The sequence below is a fragment of the Diplodia seriata genome, assembly GCF_021436955.1.
Source record: "Diplodia seriata strain FDS-637 chromosome Unknown scaffold_8, whole genome shotgun sequence".
Classification (NCBI taxonomy): domain Eukaryota; kingdom Fungi; phylum Ascomycota; class Dothideomycetes; order Botryosphaeriales; family Botryosphaeriaceae; genus Diplodia; species Diplodia seriata.
In genome coordinates, this window is record NW_027117315.1 from 1078436 (window position 1) to 1091964 (window position 13529).

The following is a 13529-nucleotide window of genomic DNA, read 5'->3' on the forward strand; positions in this document are numbered from 1 at the left end:
CGAAGAACCCCACAAGGACTGTTGCAACAAGCAGATAGCCACACCTGTGTTCGTCGCAGCTGCATAACTGTTTCTGATCCTCAGTATATCCGCAAATCTAAAAATACAGAAGAGGGACTATCAGTATGCCCCTGGAAAATTCCACGAAGCAGCAAAATCAGTTCTCGACCGAGCCATAAGCAAAATCTCTTTGCAGGCTCTGCAGATCATTATTTTACTCATACTACGGTCTTTCACCAGCATTGAGCGAAGCAATACTTGGGCAACCGTGCACCTCGGCATGGCCTTCGCCGTGGAACTGGGCTTGCATAAAAACGCATCTGCCTGCGATAGCTTCTCCGAGGCAGCTCACCAGATGAGGCGGAGGGTCTTTTACTGCATTTACTCTTTGGAAAGGCAGTGGCTCCTAGCTCTTCCGTCGAACGCGTTACTGATGGAAGCCAGGCGACTCAGCGCCATACAAGGCCGCCCCATCGGCTTTTCGGACGACACACTTGATGCCCCGCTTCCGAGACTTGTTCAAATCACCCCGAGCGATTTGAAGGCTGTAGCAGATCAGTCGTATCTTCCGTTTTCCAATCAAACCTTCACGATGGCACAGTTGGTCTCCCGGATCAAACACACTTTCTATCTTCTGCCCAACAATACACCAGGGACCCAGGATAATGCTGCTTTGCGGAACCTTCAAGAGGAATTTCGCATAGAGCTAGACTGCTGGGATTCTGACTGTCCGAGAGCAACATGGTGCATCCCCCATCAAGAACGCGGCTGGCTTGCGGCCAGACTGAAAATTGACTACCACGCAACTATGTGCCTCTTGTACCAGCCATCGCAGGTGTTCCCAAGGCCAACCGAAAAATCACTGCAGTGGTGCTTCAAGCATACTGTTGAGCGGCTCCGGGTGTATGGCACGCTATACGATAGCGACAAGCTCTTCTTCAGCTGGAGAAACATACATGGCATATTCCTGGCAGGCTCGATATTACTGTATTGCCTTTGGACATCCCCGTCAATTCAAACATCGATCTCGTTCGCAAAGCTGGAGAGTGATATCCGGATGTGTTCCAGCATGCTCAGTGCGGCAGGCGAATGGTGGCCCCTCGCTCGCCAAGCCCGAGCAAGTTTCGAGCGGTTTGCGAGCCAAACCATGCAATCTTTGAGGAGCATGTCTTCGAAGCAGATAAGGCCAACTGATATGCTGTCGAGCACTGACCCTACGCTGACGGACTGTTCTGGGACGGAGCATTTCCCAACTCCCGACGAGTTGGAAATGGAACAGGTCCTCAACTGCATACTCCAAAGAGAAACACAGCTCCCTGATATGCTTGAGGAGCTAGGGAGCATTCATCAGACTGTAGACGGCTTCTCTGATTTGTGGAATGATTTCTCTTTTCCACAGGACACTGTTCATGCAGAGCAAGGCAATCAACAAACAGATACGAATGCGATGCAACAAAGTCGAGATGGAAGTGAGCATCTGAACCATTATGTACAGTCATCCCCGTAGTGGTAACTGGGTCTCGGCGTATGTAATGTAGTGAAGAATGATGTTTTAATAGCAAGCGAGACACTTTGGTTGGGGACAAGCGTGGAGAGAAGGCCGATCGATGCAGTACTGTAAACGAACTTCCGGGAAGAAAAAGATGGGTTGTAATATTCATTTGGGCGCTGATGTACTGTGTTGAAAGCGCGCTTGTCGCGAGCCGAGGTTGTTTCCCGAAACGTAGAGAGGCAAGCAGAGATGCATCTTCCCGTGCGATACGTGAGCGAGACGAAATGACGGCAACAACACCGACCAACGATGACCAACTCCCTTCGGATAACAAAGACGAAGAGGAGAGCGAAAGTGATGACGATGTGCCAGACTTCGTCCATGACGACGAGGACAATGAGGAGCAGTACTTTGGTGACATTGACAAGGCGACAAGCATACAACGGACATCTCTACTCTTTTCGCATCTGAGGTTCGGCCGCAGCTCGATTCTCCACCTCCAGAGCCCAGCATAACTTCTCCGAGGGCAAACCCGGAGCCGGATCTGAAGTGGCAGTCCACGATGCAACTCACAGTAGTCAGAGAGACAGCGGCCGAGGTTCCTTGAGGGAACTGATATGAAGATTGGACATCGTCGCAGAGGTGCTAAGCCCAAGGATGCGAAGGCTTACAAAAGAAATTGCCCGCCCGCACCTGCCTTACACACCGATTCCGCACCAAATTATTCATGCAGGGAGTTTAATACAATGTCCGGACGTAAATATGCGAATCTAGAGCCTGGATTTACGTCCAGGTCTTTTGTTCAGCTACCCATCCCACGTAGAATCTTTCTATGGGGTAGATGCGGGTGGGTATTTTTTTTTTGTCACTTATCAAGCACCTGCATGACGTGACGTGTTTGCCAGAGGCACCTGACCTCGCGTAAATGTGACACCAGGGTACGCGTCAACCGCAGCGGGGCAACGCCTGGGGGCAATTTTGGCGTCTGAAACTGACCATTCAAGGCTGCAAATGCACGCGCTTCTGCCACCATGTGGCACAGCTTAAGCCTGTTTCTCTGATCCTCTCACATAGCACGCCGCAGCTGCACCTTTATCCCAGAGCCAGTGGTCCCGACGCTGTTGATGTCTCTCGGTGAATCTGCACTTTGCATGTAAAAATGAGCTATCACTGCTGATCGCTGGTGCAGTGTCTGATTGATTGGGCCCGGTGGCTTGGTTCGAGGACACCCGTAGTTCAACAAACAAACGCTTTGGCTGTGCCACTCAACCAGGGGCTCTTCAGCTGCTCCCCCCGTTCTTCGTCGCTCTAAAGCTTGCACCAAACCTCTCACCAAACCTCTCTGTGCCACTTTGACCACTCCTCATCGTAACTTAGATCCCTTCGGCTTCCCCATCACACGACTGTCCAAGCGAATCAACCTCCAGATGGCGTACCCGATCCTCCTCGGCATACCAATCTTCGGGCACGCCAAAGCCGACCGTAGCGAGGAGCCAGTGCCGACTCAACAGCAGCCCATTCAGAACACTATCAGCGAAAAGAGCGCGATGGAGGAGAGAACGTCCAATTACAGGCCACCCCGAGCCTCACCAGCATCGGAGGATGATGATGACACCCGAATTGCCGGTAAAGGCACCCACACCTTCAGTTATTGGCCGCTGAGAACCGCTTCCGCGCCGCCGGAAGATGATCAATACTCCATTTTCCGCCCGATAACCGAGCGGAGGACTTTACTTTCGCGCAATGCGGACGACGGGTTCCGTCACGTTTCGCCTGCTGCAAGGGCAGAAGGTGATAGGATCAGGGAAGCATCCTCAGATGCGACTGGCGACGTGGTGCAGGACGCAACTGTCCGCACACACAACGACGGACTGCAGCGGGCTCCGCCTACTGTGACAGAAGAAGACAAGGAAAGCGTTGATGTCGCCGGTGCGGAGAAGAGGCGTCCGTCTGATCAGGCTCAAATTGATGGATTTAGACATTCCAATCCAGCTCACGAGTCACCGCAGCCACACCCGCCGGCTCATGCCTCACTAGCACTCGCAGACGACGACGATGACCTTGCAGATGCTCCCGTGATGGGGGATTTCAATTCGGATCAGGAAGACCCCGCGCCAAAACATGCAGCCCGAAGACGCTTTGACTGCACAAGCGGCTTGGATGGCCGAGGAGACATTGACAAGGGCAAAGGAAAAGCTGATTCAAGCGTGCTTGATTTGCCTATGAGATTGTGTGGTGGAGGCACTACTCACACAACGCCGGATCCGAGTGACGAGGATGACGCTGACCACGTCTCCCCGTATCCAAACCGTGGAGAAGGTCCCAACGGAAAAGATCGGTTGAATCAAGAGCTCGATCGAGTCCCGAGAGGCACCAAGCGTCCTACAGATCCCGGCGTGTCCAGTGAAAGAAGAGCAGATCTTCCAGGACAGCCAAGCAGTCAGGATAGTGCACCGGGAGATCCAACGCAAGCAAAGCGGCCTCGTCTGGCATATGGATATCCACCATTCAAAGAAGAAGAGAGAGAAGAAGGGCAGCCCAACCGTCCCGCACAGCGTCGTCGTGCCCGCGCACCGAAGGGACCCCGCCCAGCCGTCTACCGCGCCTTTACCAAAGAGCTCTACAAGCCGCCAGACGCCAAGATGCTGCGCATCATCCGGTGCCTCGAGAAGAGCAATCACCCTAACACGTCAGAAGCAGAGGGCAGAGCTGCGCTGTGCGTGGCGCAGCGGTTGATGGCGGACCACAACGTCGTCGAGAACGAGGTCCTCATCCACATGCCTCTCAAGGAGCAGACCAAGCGGGCCGCCCACAGCGTTGCATGCGTGCGGCGCGTGGTCGAAAACGGGAAGCAGATCCGGCTGGCCATGTTCGCTTCAGAGCTGGCCGGGGCCATGGCCTATTTCTTCGACTGCAAATATTATAGAAAACGTTTCTATACAGAGGCCACTTTCACGTTCTACGGTATCTCGGAGAACACGGCTCTGGCGGCGATTGCCTTCACGAACATACACAACCTCATCGTCGAGTGGTCGAGGAGTAAGAAAGGGGTTGCGTACGTAAGAAGTTACTGCATTGGCGTTGCCCAGGGTCTGCGTCGTAGCGCTAAGAAGATAAAGGAGGAGGAGCTTAAGCTCGCGGAGAGAGTGGAAGCGGAGAGTCTGGCCGAGAGGGAGGAAGCCGAGCGTGTCCAGCGCCAGAAGGAGCTGGATCGTCTTAGGCCGTTGCCCGAGCCGGAGACTGGGAGCTCAGGCAGTCGGTCCGGATTACCTGCGGTCTATATCGTAGACCTCACAGCGAACACGTCGGACAGTGACTCTGACGAGTCCACCACCAGTGGTACTAATGTCGGTGATGCTGACCATGACGTAGACATGAACCATATCATCAACGATAGCAGCAGCAGTGGAGGCGATAGCGATAGCGACATCAACACTGATAGCGACATCGAGAGCGACAGCGACAGCGAAGGTGGTAGTGAGTATGATGATAGCGGAAACAGGGGCCGGTCATCAGCCATGCCTCCACCTCCACCTCGGCGTCTTCCTTCGCTGTCACCACCATTGGGCCGGGCGGCATCAGCCCGCGAGGAAACGCCGTGGCAATCAGCTGGACAGCTGGTTGCGTTTAGAGGACGTTGTTTAACCGTTGCTGATGAGTACCTTAAGGAACGGAACATCAAGCTGAAGAATAGGGGGCGGAAACGGGCGCCTATCAAGGACCGGACCGCTTGGAATGAAGGAAAGAAGGACAGCGAGAAGATCAACATTCGCGAACAGGCACGGATTGATCAACAAGGCGGGGCAGAAGACGGCTGAGGATAGGGATGAGGTCGGTCGAAGCAAATGCATGTGAAGTCAGGGGAGAGAGCATTTCTTCACTATTGTTTGGGTCTCCCACCTACAATCAGGGTCAAAAATGGGGGAAGCGATGTGTAGGTAGCGCCCACTTCCGGTGGGTGGTGGGTGGTGGGTGGTGGGTGGACGGTTGAGCCCCGCCTTCCCGTAGCAGATAAGCGAGACGTCATATCCGAACAGCTTCCCCGCCATAATTCTCTCCTCCGATTCCATTCCTCTCCCTTCGAACCCTGCCACTCGCTTGCCTCGAGCTGCCTCTGCCATGGCCTCAGACCTCAAGGGCAAAGCTGTCCTCATCACAGGCGCCGGCAGCGGCATTGGGTAAGGTAACAATCAAACAGTCCCCACTCCCGAACAGCATTCGAGCTAACGCCACGGCCCTATTCCTCCCCAGCCGCGCCACCGCCCTCAAGCTGCATAGCCTAGGCGCCCACCTCGCCCTGACCGACGTCAACCACGCCGGCGTGCACGAAACCTACCGGCTCTGCGGCGGCGACGACTCCGGCTCCACACACCACGTCGCCAAGCTCGACGTATCCAACAAAGATGACGTCGACGTCTGCGTCGCCGCCGTGCTCGCCCACTTCTCCCGCCATGGCATCAGCAACATCGACCACGTCTTCAACTGCGCGGGGGTCAACCCGACGTCGTACGCGCTGACGGACACGACGGACGCGTACTGGGCGCTGCTGATGGACGTCAACCTCAAAGGCACCTACCTCGTCACGCGCGCTACCATACCGCACATGGCCTCTGCCGGCGGCTCCTTCGTCAACGTGTCGTCGATATGCGGCCTGCACCCCGTCGCCAACCAGGCCATCTACTGCGCCACAAAGTACGGCATCATCGGCTTCAGCAAGAGCATGGCGCTCGAGCTGGGCCCCAAGGGCATTCGCTGCAACGTCGTCGCGCCCGGCTACATCGACACGCCGACGAACGCCGGCGTGGTCAAGGGACCCGAGTATGTGAAGAGGATGGAGGCGGGAAACAGTCTCGGGAGGTTGGGCACGGCCGACGAAGTTGCGGATGTGGTGGCGTTTTTGATGAGCGGAGAGGCGAGGTATATGAACGGGAGTGTGGTGGAGATTGACGGAGGTCTGAAGGCTTAGGATGAGCGGCTGTCGATTTGAAGCCATTTTTATTTTTGGAAGTGCAACTTCCGGCCGTGTGGGAGTCTAGGGGCATTGGTCAAGTTGATGCGTTTGAGCAAATGAAGAATGATTTGTCTATACCGCCAAAGAAAATAATCAATGTCCGACAAGGTGGTATCGCAAGAACGTGAGCTAAAAAAGATATTCCAAAAAGACAAGGGAAACCCCGAATCCAGGAGGAGTACTCCACATCCAACCAACTGACCAGCCAACGACAAGTCAGATTACTGCCTCTGCGCCGGCTTCAGCCTCGCCATCAACGGGTGCTTCTCCCACAGCGCGTACACGCGCTGGTCGGTCCAGTGCGCGCTCTCCTCACACAGCTCGAGATCGAAGTGCCACAGCGTGTACGACAGGATCAGGCGCATCTCGTGCCAGGCGAGGTTCTTGCCGATGCAGTTGCGCGGGCCGTGCGAGAAGGGCTGCAGGATTGCCTTGTCGTCGTCGGCGAAGCGCGGGTCCGCGTCGTCGCCCGTCAGCCAGCGCTCCGGCATGTATTGTTCTGAGAGCGCAAAATGGCGCGGTGAGTGGTACGCGGCCCAATTGGTGACGAAGACAGTGACCTGTGTGGTTTTTTGACCTGTCAGCCTCGCTTGTTTCGATCGGGGACTACAAAAGAGGGGGGGATAAAGGAAGGGGGGAGGAAGTCCCTTACGTTTCCGGGAACATGCTCGCCCTCGATGATGGTGCCACCGGGAGGTGTCAGACGCGGCAGGCCGCCGGGGACAGGCGGGTAGATGCGCAAGGCCTCCTCCAGGCAGGCGTTGAGGTAGGGCAGCTGGGGCAGGTTCTGCAGCGTCATGTCCTGCGGGGTGGCGAAGGTGCCGCGGATCTCGGCGACGAGACGGGCCATCTTGTCCGGGTTGCGCAGCAGGTGGTAGGTGACGCCGGACAGCAGCGTGGCCGTCGTCTCGGTGCCGGCGATCATGAAGGTGGTGGCGTTGGAGTGCATCTCGGGCACCGTCAGCTGGGCGCCCTGTCCGTCGCCTTTCTCCTTGAGCACGTACGACCAGATGTCGGGCCGGTCGGTGGTTGCGGCCAGGCGGCGGTCGACGCGGTCGAAGGCGTACTGCTGGTGCTCCTTCTGCTTCTTCTGCAGCACGGGCAGCACGTAGGGCAGCATGTCGTTGATCTTGGGGAAGTAGAAGCGCAGCGTGGTCGACAGGCCGAAGAACTTGACGGCGGCGAAGATGCCGTGGACCCAGGCGTTGTACGCCGAGCCTTCGAGCAGCTTGAGCGGCTCGCCAAAGGTCAGGTCGGCCATGATGTCGAAGGTGGTGAAGTTGTACATGTCGACCATGTTGACCTTGGCGTCGGGCTCGCTCGTGCCCAGTTCGAGCAGCTTGGCGATCAGCAGCTCGACGTAGCCGCGGAAGAGGGGCTCCTGGTCCTTGAGCGCGCGGTCCGAGAAGGCGTGCGAGAAGATGCGGCGTTGGCGGCCGTGGTCACCCTCGTCGGCCAGGAACAGGCCCTTGGTGCCGGTCGACGGCGGGCCGTAATGGTCCAGGTCCTTGGTGACAGGGGCGCCGTGTCCGTGGATGTCTTTCCAGGCCCTGGCCGTGGTGTAGCTCAGCTCGTTGGGACTGACGCGCACGACGTCGCCGTACGTGTCGTGCAGCCACTGGAGATGATACGGTTCAATGCCTCTCACGCGCCCGAGGATGCGGGGCAGCGAGGTTGCTGCGCTGAACCAAGGGCCCGGGAATTTGCGCAGAGGATGGAAGTAGACATTGTAGACGGCAGAGATGATGACGTAGGCAAACTGCGTGGGCGTTAGCTGTCTGCGGCTCTGGCCGGCGCAAACGGAGCCGGAGTGCTCACCGTGGCGGCCGTGCCGATGTAGACGAGGTTCAAAAAACCCATGGCGGGGCGCAAGAAGAAGAGACGAAGGAGCGACTTTAGGAAGGCCAAGTGTGGCGGCTATATAACGGACTTCTAAGGCTGATATATCCGGCCCAGCAGATCGCCGAGTCAGACCGAAGGGCAGCGGCCTCGGTCGCTTCTTATTCCGGGGGGAGCCCTACTGTGTATGTATGATGATTGCGGAGGGGAAACCGGGATTTCCGCCCGGCTCATCGCGCTCAGGCTCGAATAGGGATGACTGCATTACCAAGTTGGGGAGTTGTGATGTATTAGGAGTCTCCTGAGAGCGTCCAAGCGCTAGGGCTTAATCTGCTACACGTGAGGATCTACAATGCCCAGATCCAACCTTAGCCTTACTAGTCGGCCTTGGCGATTGCCTGTTGGTCAATTGCGTCAGCTTCGAGCTGTGGTGCTGGGTGCGGCGACATCCATCTCGAGTGCCACGAGAGAGCTTGTAGGTGTTGCTGCCGCACCGCATACAACAACTACGCGGCGACCGAACGCCCAGCACAGGCCATGTGCGCAACAGGGCCCGGAGATAGCGGCAGAGTTTTCTGGTTGGCAGTCGATCGTTTAATTTTGGATGGCGATCCGGCAGCAGCATCGTTGCTCTTGTTCTTGATACACATCTGTCCTCGGTTGCGGCAGACGTTGGCTAATAAAGAAGAACGAGAGAGAGACGGGCTCGGCGGCAGGCCGGCGGCTGCTGATGCCCGGTGAGGGCCTGGCGACCGTTGCAGACGACGCGAACGGCTGACCTGACGAGCCATTGGCACGGACCGAGCCGGACCCAAAATATCGCGAGCGTTGGAGGTCCAAGCATAAACCCTCGAGAGCAGGCAGAGGAGCGTGCCGTGCGCAGCCGCGGGCAGGGATGCAGCGCGGTGCAGTAGCGCCAACGGCAGCAATACAATATCGCGACTGCACGCGGTGGAGAGAGCAAGATCCCTGGCGGAGGGGCTGGCGGAGAGTGGCCAGGCCGAGCTGCAGCGTGTGCCGGAAACGTGTCGCCGGCGTATGCGAGCGTGCCAGCGCATCCCGCGACGATGCAAGGCTTCTGTTACCATGGCCATCGCAATCGCGCTCCGTTGGTGCCCAAGCTCGCGTGGGCTGCGCATTGCGCATGCAGCGGCAGCCGGGGTGAAGAAAGAGCCGGTTGCTTTGGCTCGCCGGTGAGGCGCCGTCGCGCCGTGGCACCTCAAGGCAGTGAGGGCGGGCGTTCACAGGCGGGAGGGGTGGCACAGAGTGTGATGTCTCCGACCTAGTCACATCGGACTCGGCCTGAGCATTGGCGGGTCTTTGTCGCGGCTTGCGGAGGCGCGCACTAGCCCAGCGCTGTTGGGCCCCGCCCTGCGCCTCCAGATGCCCTCCGCCCGACGTCGCCTCACCGAGTAATAAGCAGCACAACATCCGCCGCCCAGCCGCGCGCTGCTTTCCTATTCTCCTGCTGAGACACTGTCCCTCTTCCGCGCCGCCACCACTCCCCGCCTGCTCCACCATCACCATGGCCGCTGCCGCGCTTTCCACCGCATGAACCCCATGGATGCCCGCAGATCGACGTCGCACACGGTGCCTTCGCAGCATGAATATCCTGTCGCTGTAGAGTAGCCCCTTTCGCATGCTCCCCAGCCGTGATCCAATCTCCAGCTGGACCCTCCCTTCGCATTGCCGGCTGAAGGCCACGCCATCCTCAGCCTGGCTGCCTCTACACTCCGCCACCCCACCACACGCACGCTTCTCCGGCCATGACCCCGGACCCCAACCTTCGCAAACACAAGATGTGGGACCGGCTTTCTCTGAACAAGTTGGGCGGCTGGCTGAAGAAGGACGAGGCTGGAGCCGCGCCGCCCGATGGCGAGCGGGACACGGTCCAGCAGGAGTCTGACGATGAGAAGCAGCAGGGAAAGTCGGGACTGCTGAACAGGCGCGCGTCCCGCAAGGTGGTGCCCGGCCTGCCGCGTCCGCCCACGTTCAAACGACAAGAGTCCGAGCGACGAGAGCGGCTGGTGCCCTACGAACCGGGCCACGACGAACGCAGGGCCATTTCGTCTGAACCGAGAGCGCATTCCGTTGATCGCCAGAGCGTAGGGACGTCCAAACGCGGCCTTTCTCCCCCGCCTAGGTTTCACCTTCGCTCGTCCGCGCCCGACTCCCTCAGTCCCTTCGCTTCCGACGCGCACGGGTCATTCCTGCAGCCGGAGCATACCCCGCACAAGAACAATGATCGCCCTGACGATGGAGACACGGGCTCCATGACGTCTCAGGGCCGCTGGAAATACCCGCCTCCGCTCTCGACAACCGGACAGCAGTCGGATCATGATGGCTCGTCCGATGGCGTCAACGAGCTCGTCATACAGCAGGAACTGGATGCGAAGTGGATTCTGAACCTCAGCATGCATTTCAGAGACATGTCTGACCGCGAGAAGTTCTTCGTAACCTATGCTGAGCAGCCCAACAGGTGGAGGAGAGTGACCGTATCTATCGACTTCCGTGACGCTGAACCGGAATCCCTGGAAGCTGACCTCAAGAGCTTGCATTACCAGCGGGACAAAAGCGCCCGCATCTATGAAAGCATCCGGGACTCGCTGCCAGACATACAGTTCTATGAGACTGTTACCAACTTGAAGCTGGAAACCCGTGAAGGCCGGCTCCACGTCCACGTCACCGAGGATATGAATGAGATCATCCCCTACCCCCCTGTAGCTGCCATTGCCCACCTGGATTGCCCTGTGTTCCGCGAGAGTGATGTCAACTTTGAGTCTCACCTGTCTGGTTTCGTTTATAGAGTCTCCGCCCACGGCCAAATCTACATCAAGAAAGAGATACCCGGCCCTGAATCAGTCGAAGAGTTTCTGTACGAGACAAACTGCCTCAGCCGAGTGCGCGGCGCACACAGCGTCATACAGTTTGCAGGCGTCATTGTCGATGACAAAAGACAGCTTGTTACCGGTCTCCTTATCGATTTCGCCGAAAAAGGCGCTCTTGTGGACCTGCTGTACGACTGGAAAAATTCTGCCGAGATGATCTGGCTGAGACGGGAAAGATGGGCCAAGCAGATCGTCCAAGGTCTATCCGAGATCCACGAGAGCGGCTTCGTCCAAGGAGACTTCACCCTTTCGAACATTGTCATCGATACCGATGATGATGCCAAGATTATCGATATCAACCGGAGAGGATGTCCCGTAGGATGGGAGCCACCTGAGCTGGCAAGGCTTATCGAGGCTGGCCAGAAGATCAGCATCTACATCGGCGTCAAGTCTGATCTGTTCCAGCTTGGGATGGTGTTGTGGGCGCTTGCTGAACAAAAAGACGAACCAGAGCGTGAAGAACGCCCTCTCCTCTGGACGCCGGCCAGCGATGACGTTCCAAAGTACTTCAAGGAACTCGTCCAAGCATGCTTGTGCGAGGAACCACGCGGCAGGCCTTCTGCGAAGGACCTGCTCTCCCAATTCCCCGAGATCGACCTCGAGGCCTCGAAGCCCGCAACCACCTCCAGACACAGCCTGTGCACACATCGCTCGGACAAAGAGTATATTGATCCTCGCACTGCCGTTGGTCGTGACGACATCGATCAACACAGACCTTCGCCTGAGCGCGTCAACCAGACGTCAAGTGTCAATCCGTCGAGCGCAAACCTTACAGATGTGTTCCCTCCTACTGAGTATGATGCTCACAGTTCTGGATCGTACGTTGTACCACAGCGCCACGGATCGGCCTCGGACACAAAGCCAGCACCAGATTATTCTCCTTATGTACGCGCGTCCTCCAATGTTTCACTTGACGACAGTGAGCCAGAGAATGACGTCACGTCGCTTTCCGGCCAAGCGGAAAGATGGGAACAAGTCTACATCGATGGCGACACGCGACTTGTCAATCGTGGAGGCTCACTCGGGATTGATAAGCATGACTTGCCTCCCCACGAACAAGCCACAGTCTGCATACCAACTCCCAGGACTGAACAAAACGACCCATTGCATCTCGACCGATCGGAACCTAGGCGTGAAGCACACCCACCAGAGCTTGCTGGTATTGGAGGGTATGACTGCGACCTGCCGCCGCCAACCTTGCCGTTTCTATCCGCAGACGGTTTCCGCAACCCTCGCGCTTCTTTCCACGATCGCATGCAGCAGCGGAATTCACACGATGACGTCTTGGCGGGATTAAGTCAGGATGTTCAGGAGCTTTATGAGAACAGGGATGACGACATCTTTCCACGAAATCGCTTTAGTCCTCCGCTTCATCAAGATTCTGGATTTGGCGAGTATAACATGGATGCCGATCTTCGCGGACTCTCGTTTCCTCCGGAACATCTACCTCCTCAAATTGAGGATTTTGATCTTGATCTTGAATCGCAAGATGATTTCAAACCCGAGCAATTCAGGTGTGCCACTCCTGGCGACAGAGACAGCGGACCACTGGGTCGTCGCGCATCCGCCAATACAGTCAGAGCAAACCGCTTCTCAATAGGAACGGCTGTTCCCGAGCCCGACAGACATGCATCTTCGGCCGATGCCCTCTCAGCGTCTCCACCCCTGCAGCAGCCGCCGGTCGACAGGGATTTCAATGGATTGATGGATCAACGCAGAGAGCCACTCATCGATGAACCCGCCAACTGCATGACTGGCCATGCGTTCAATGCTTCAGGCGCTAACGCTGAGCATCACCAAAACATTAAGCATGCTCACTCCGACCGCGACCGTGGAGATCACCATCCGCTTTCGACCTCTTCCGTGGCCAATTCTGCTGTATGGTTCCCTTGGACAATCCGGGCAGAAGGTCGCTCCTCACCTTCTTGAGCGTATACCCATTTAAATGGTCTTTCACGATGCGTTAGATCGCTTTCTCATCGTTTGCGCCACGCACTCCAGCTCTTTAAGATCATGGAAGCCTTGCTCAGTTCAATTTTGCTCTTATTTCTTGCCTTATCTTGGCATACAGGCATTGATTTTACCGCTATTCAAAATACCCCAAATATCGTTCAAGTTTCCTCCCTCATACCCATCTTACCTTACAAGCAAAAATCCTTGTTTACCTTTCCATGATAGCGCTCTAAATGAATCCTCAATTCTGGAAAAACAAAAAAGACAGTATTCCGCGAGGGATCCACGACGGCGTTCTGACATGGTTGTGCTTATTTTTCTTTTTCTTTTCCTCCCCCTTTTCTAT

At 56.8% G+C, this 13529-nt stretch overlaps 4 protein-coding genes across 4 annotated transcripts; 3 read left to right on the top strand and 1 right to left on the bottom strand.

Moving 5' to 3' along the window:
• Window positions 1-2919: 2919 nt before the first annotated feature.
• SLS55_007925 (uncharacterized protein) lies at window positions 2920-5310 on the top strand (the record flags this gene model as incomplete). The annotated part of the gene is made up of 2 exons (XM_066779340.1): window positions 2920-2924; window positions 2979-5310. The coding sequence occupies 2 exons, from the start codon at window positions 2920-2922 to the stop codon at window positions 5308-5310; spliced, it is 2337 nt and encodes a 778-aa protein (XP_066630144.1).
• Window positions 5311-5422: 112 nt separating this feature from the next.
• Window positions 5423-6458, top strand: SLS55_007926 (uncharacterized protein; the record flags this gene model as incomplete). The annotated part of the gene is made up of 2 exons (XM_066779341.1): window positions 5423-5430; window positions 5771-6458. The coding sequence occupies 2 exons, from the start codon at window positions 5423-5425 to the stop codon at window positions 6456-6458; spliced, it is 696 nt and encodes a 231-aa protein (XP_066630145.1).
• A 266-nt stretch (window positions 6459-6724) lies between these two features.
• Window positions 6725-8363, bottom strand: SLS55_007927 (uncharacterized protein; the record flags this gene model as incomplete). Its single annotated transcript, XM_066779342.1, has 3 exons — window positions 6725-7063; window positions 7156-8262; window positions 8322-8363. 3 exons carry the CDS (start codon window positions 8361-8363, stop codon window positions 6725-6727), a joined length of 1488 nt encoding a protein of 495 aa, XP_066630146.1.
• Window positions 8364-10108: 1745 nt separating this feature from the next.
• Window positions 10109-13159, top strand: SLS55_007928 (uncharacterized protein; the record flags this gene model as incomplete). The annotated part of the gene is made up of 1 exon (XM_066779343.1): window positions 10109-13159. One exon carries the CDS (start codon window positions 10109-10111, stop codon window positions 13157-13159), a length of 3051 nt encoding a protein of 1016 aa, XP_066630147.1.
• Between the last annotated feature and the right edge of the window lie 370 nt (window positions 13160-13529).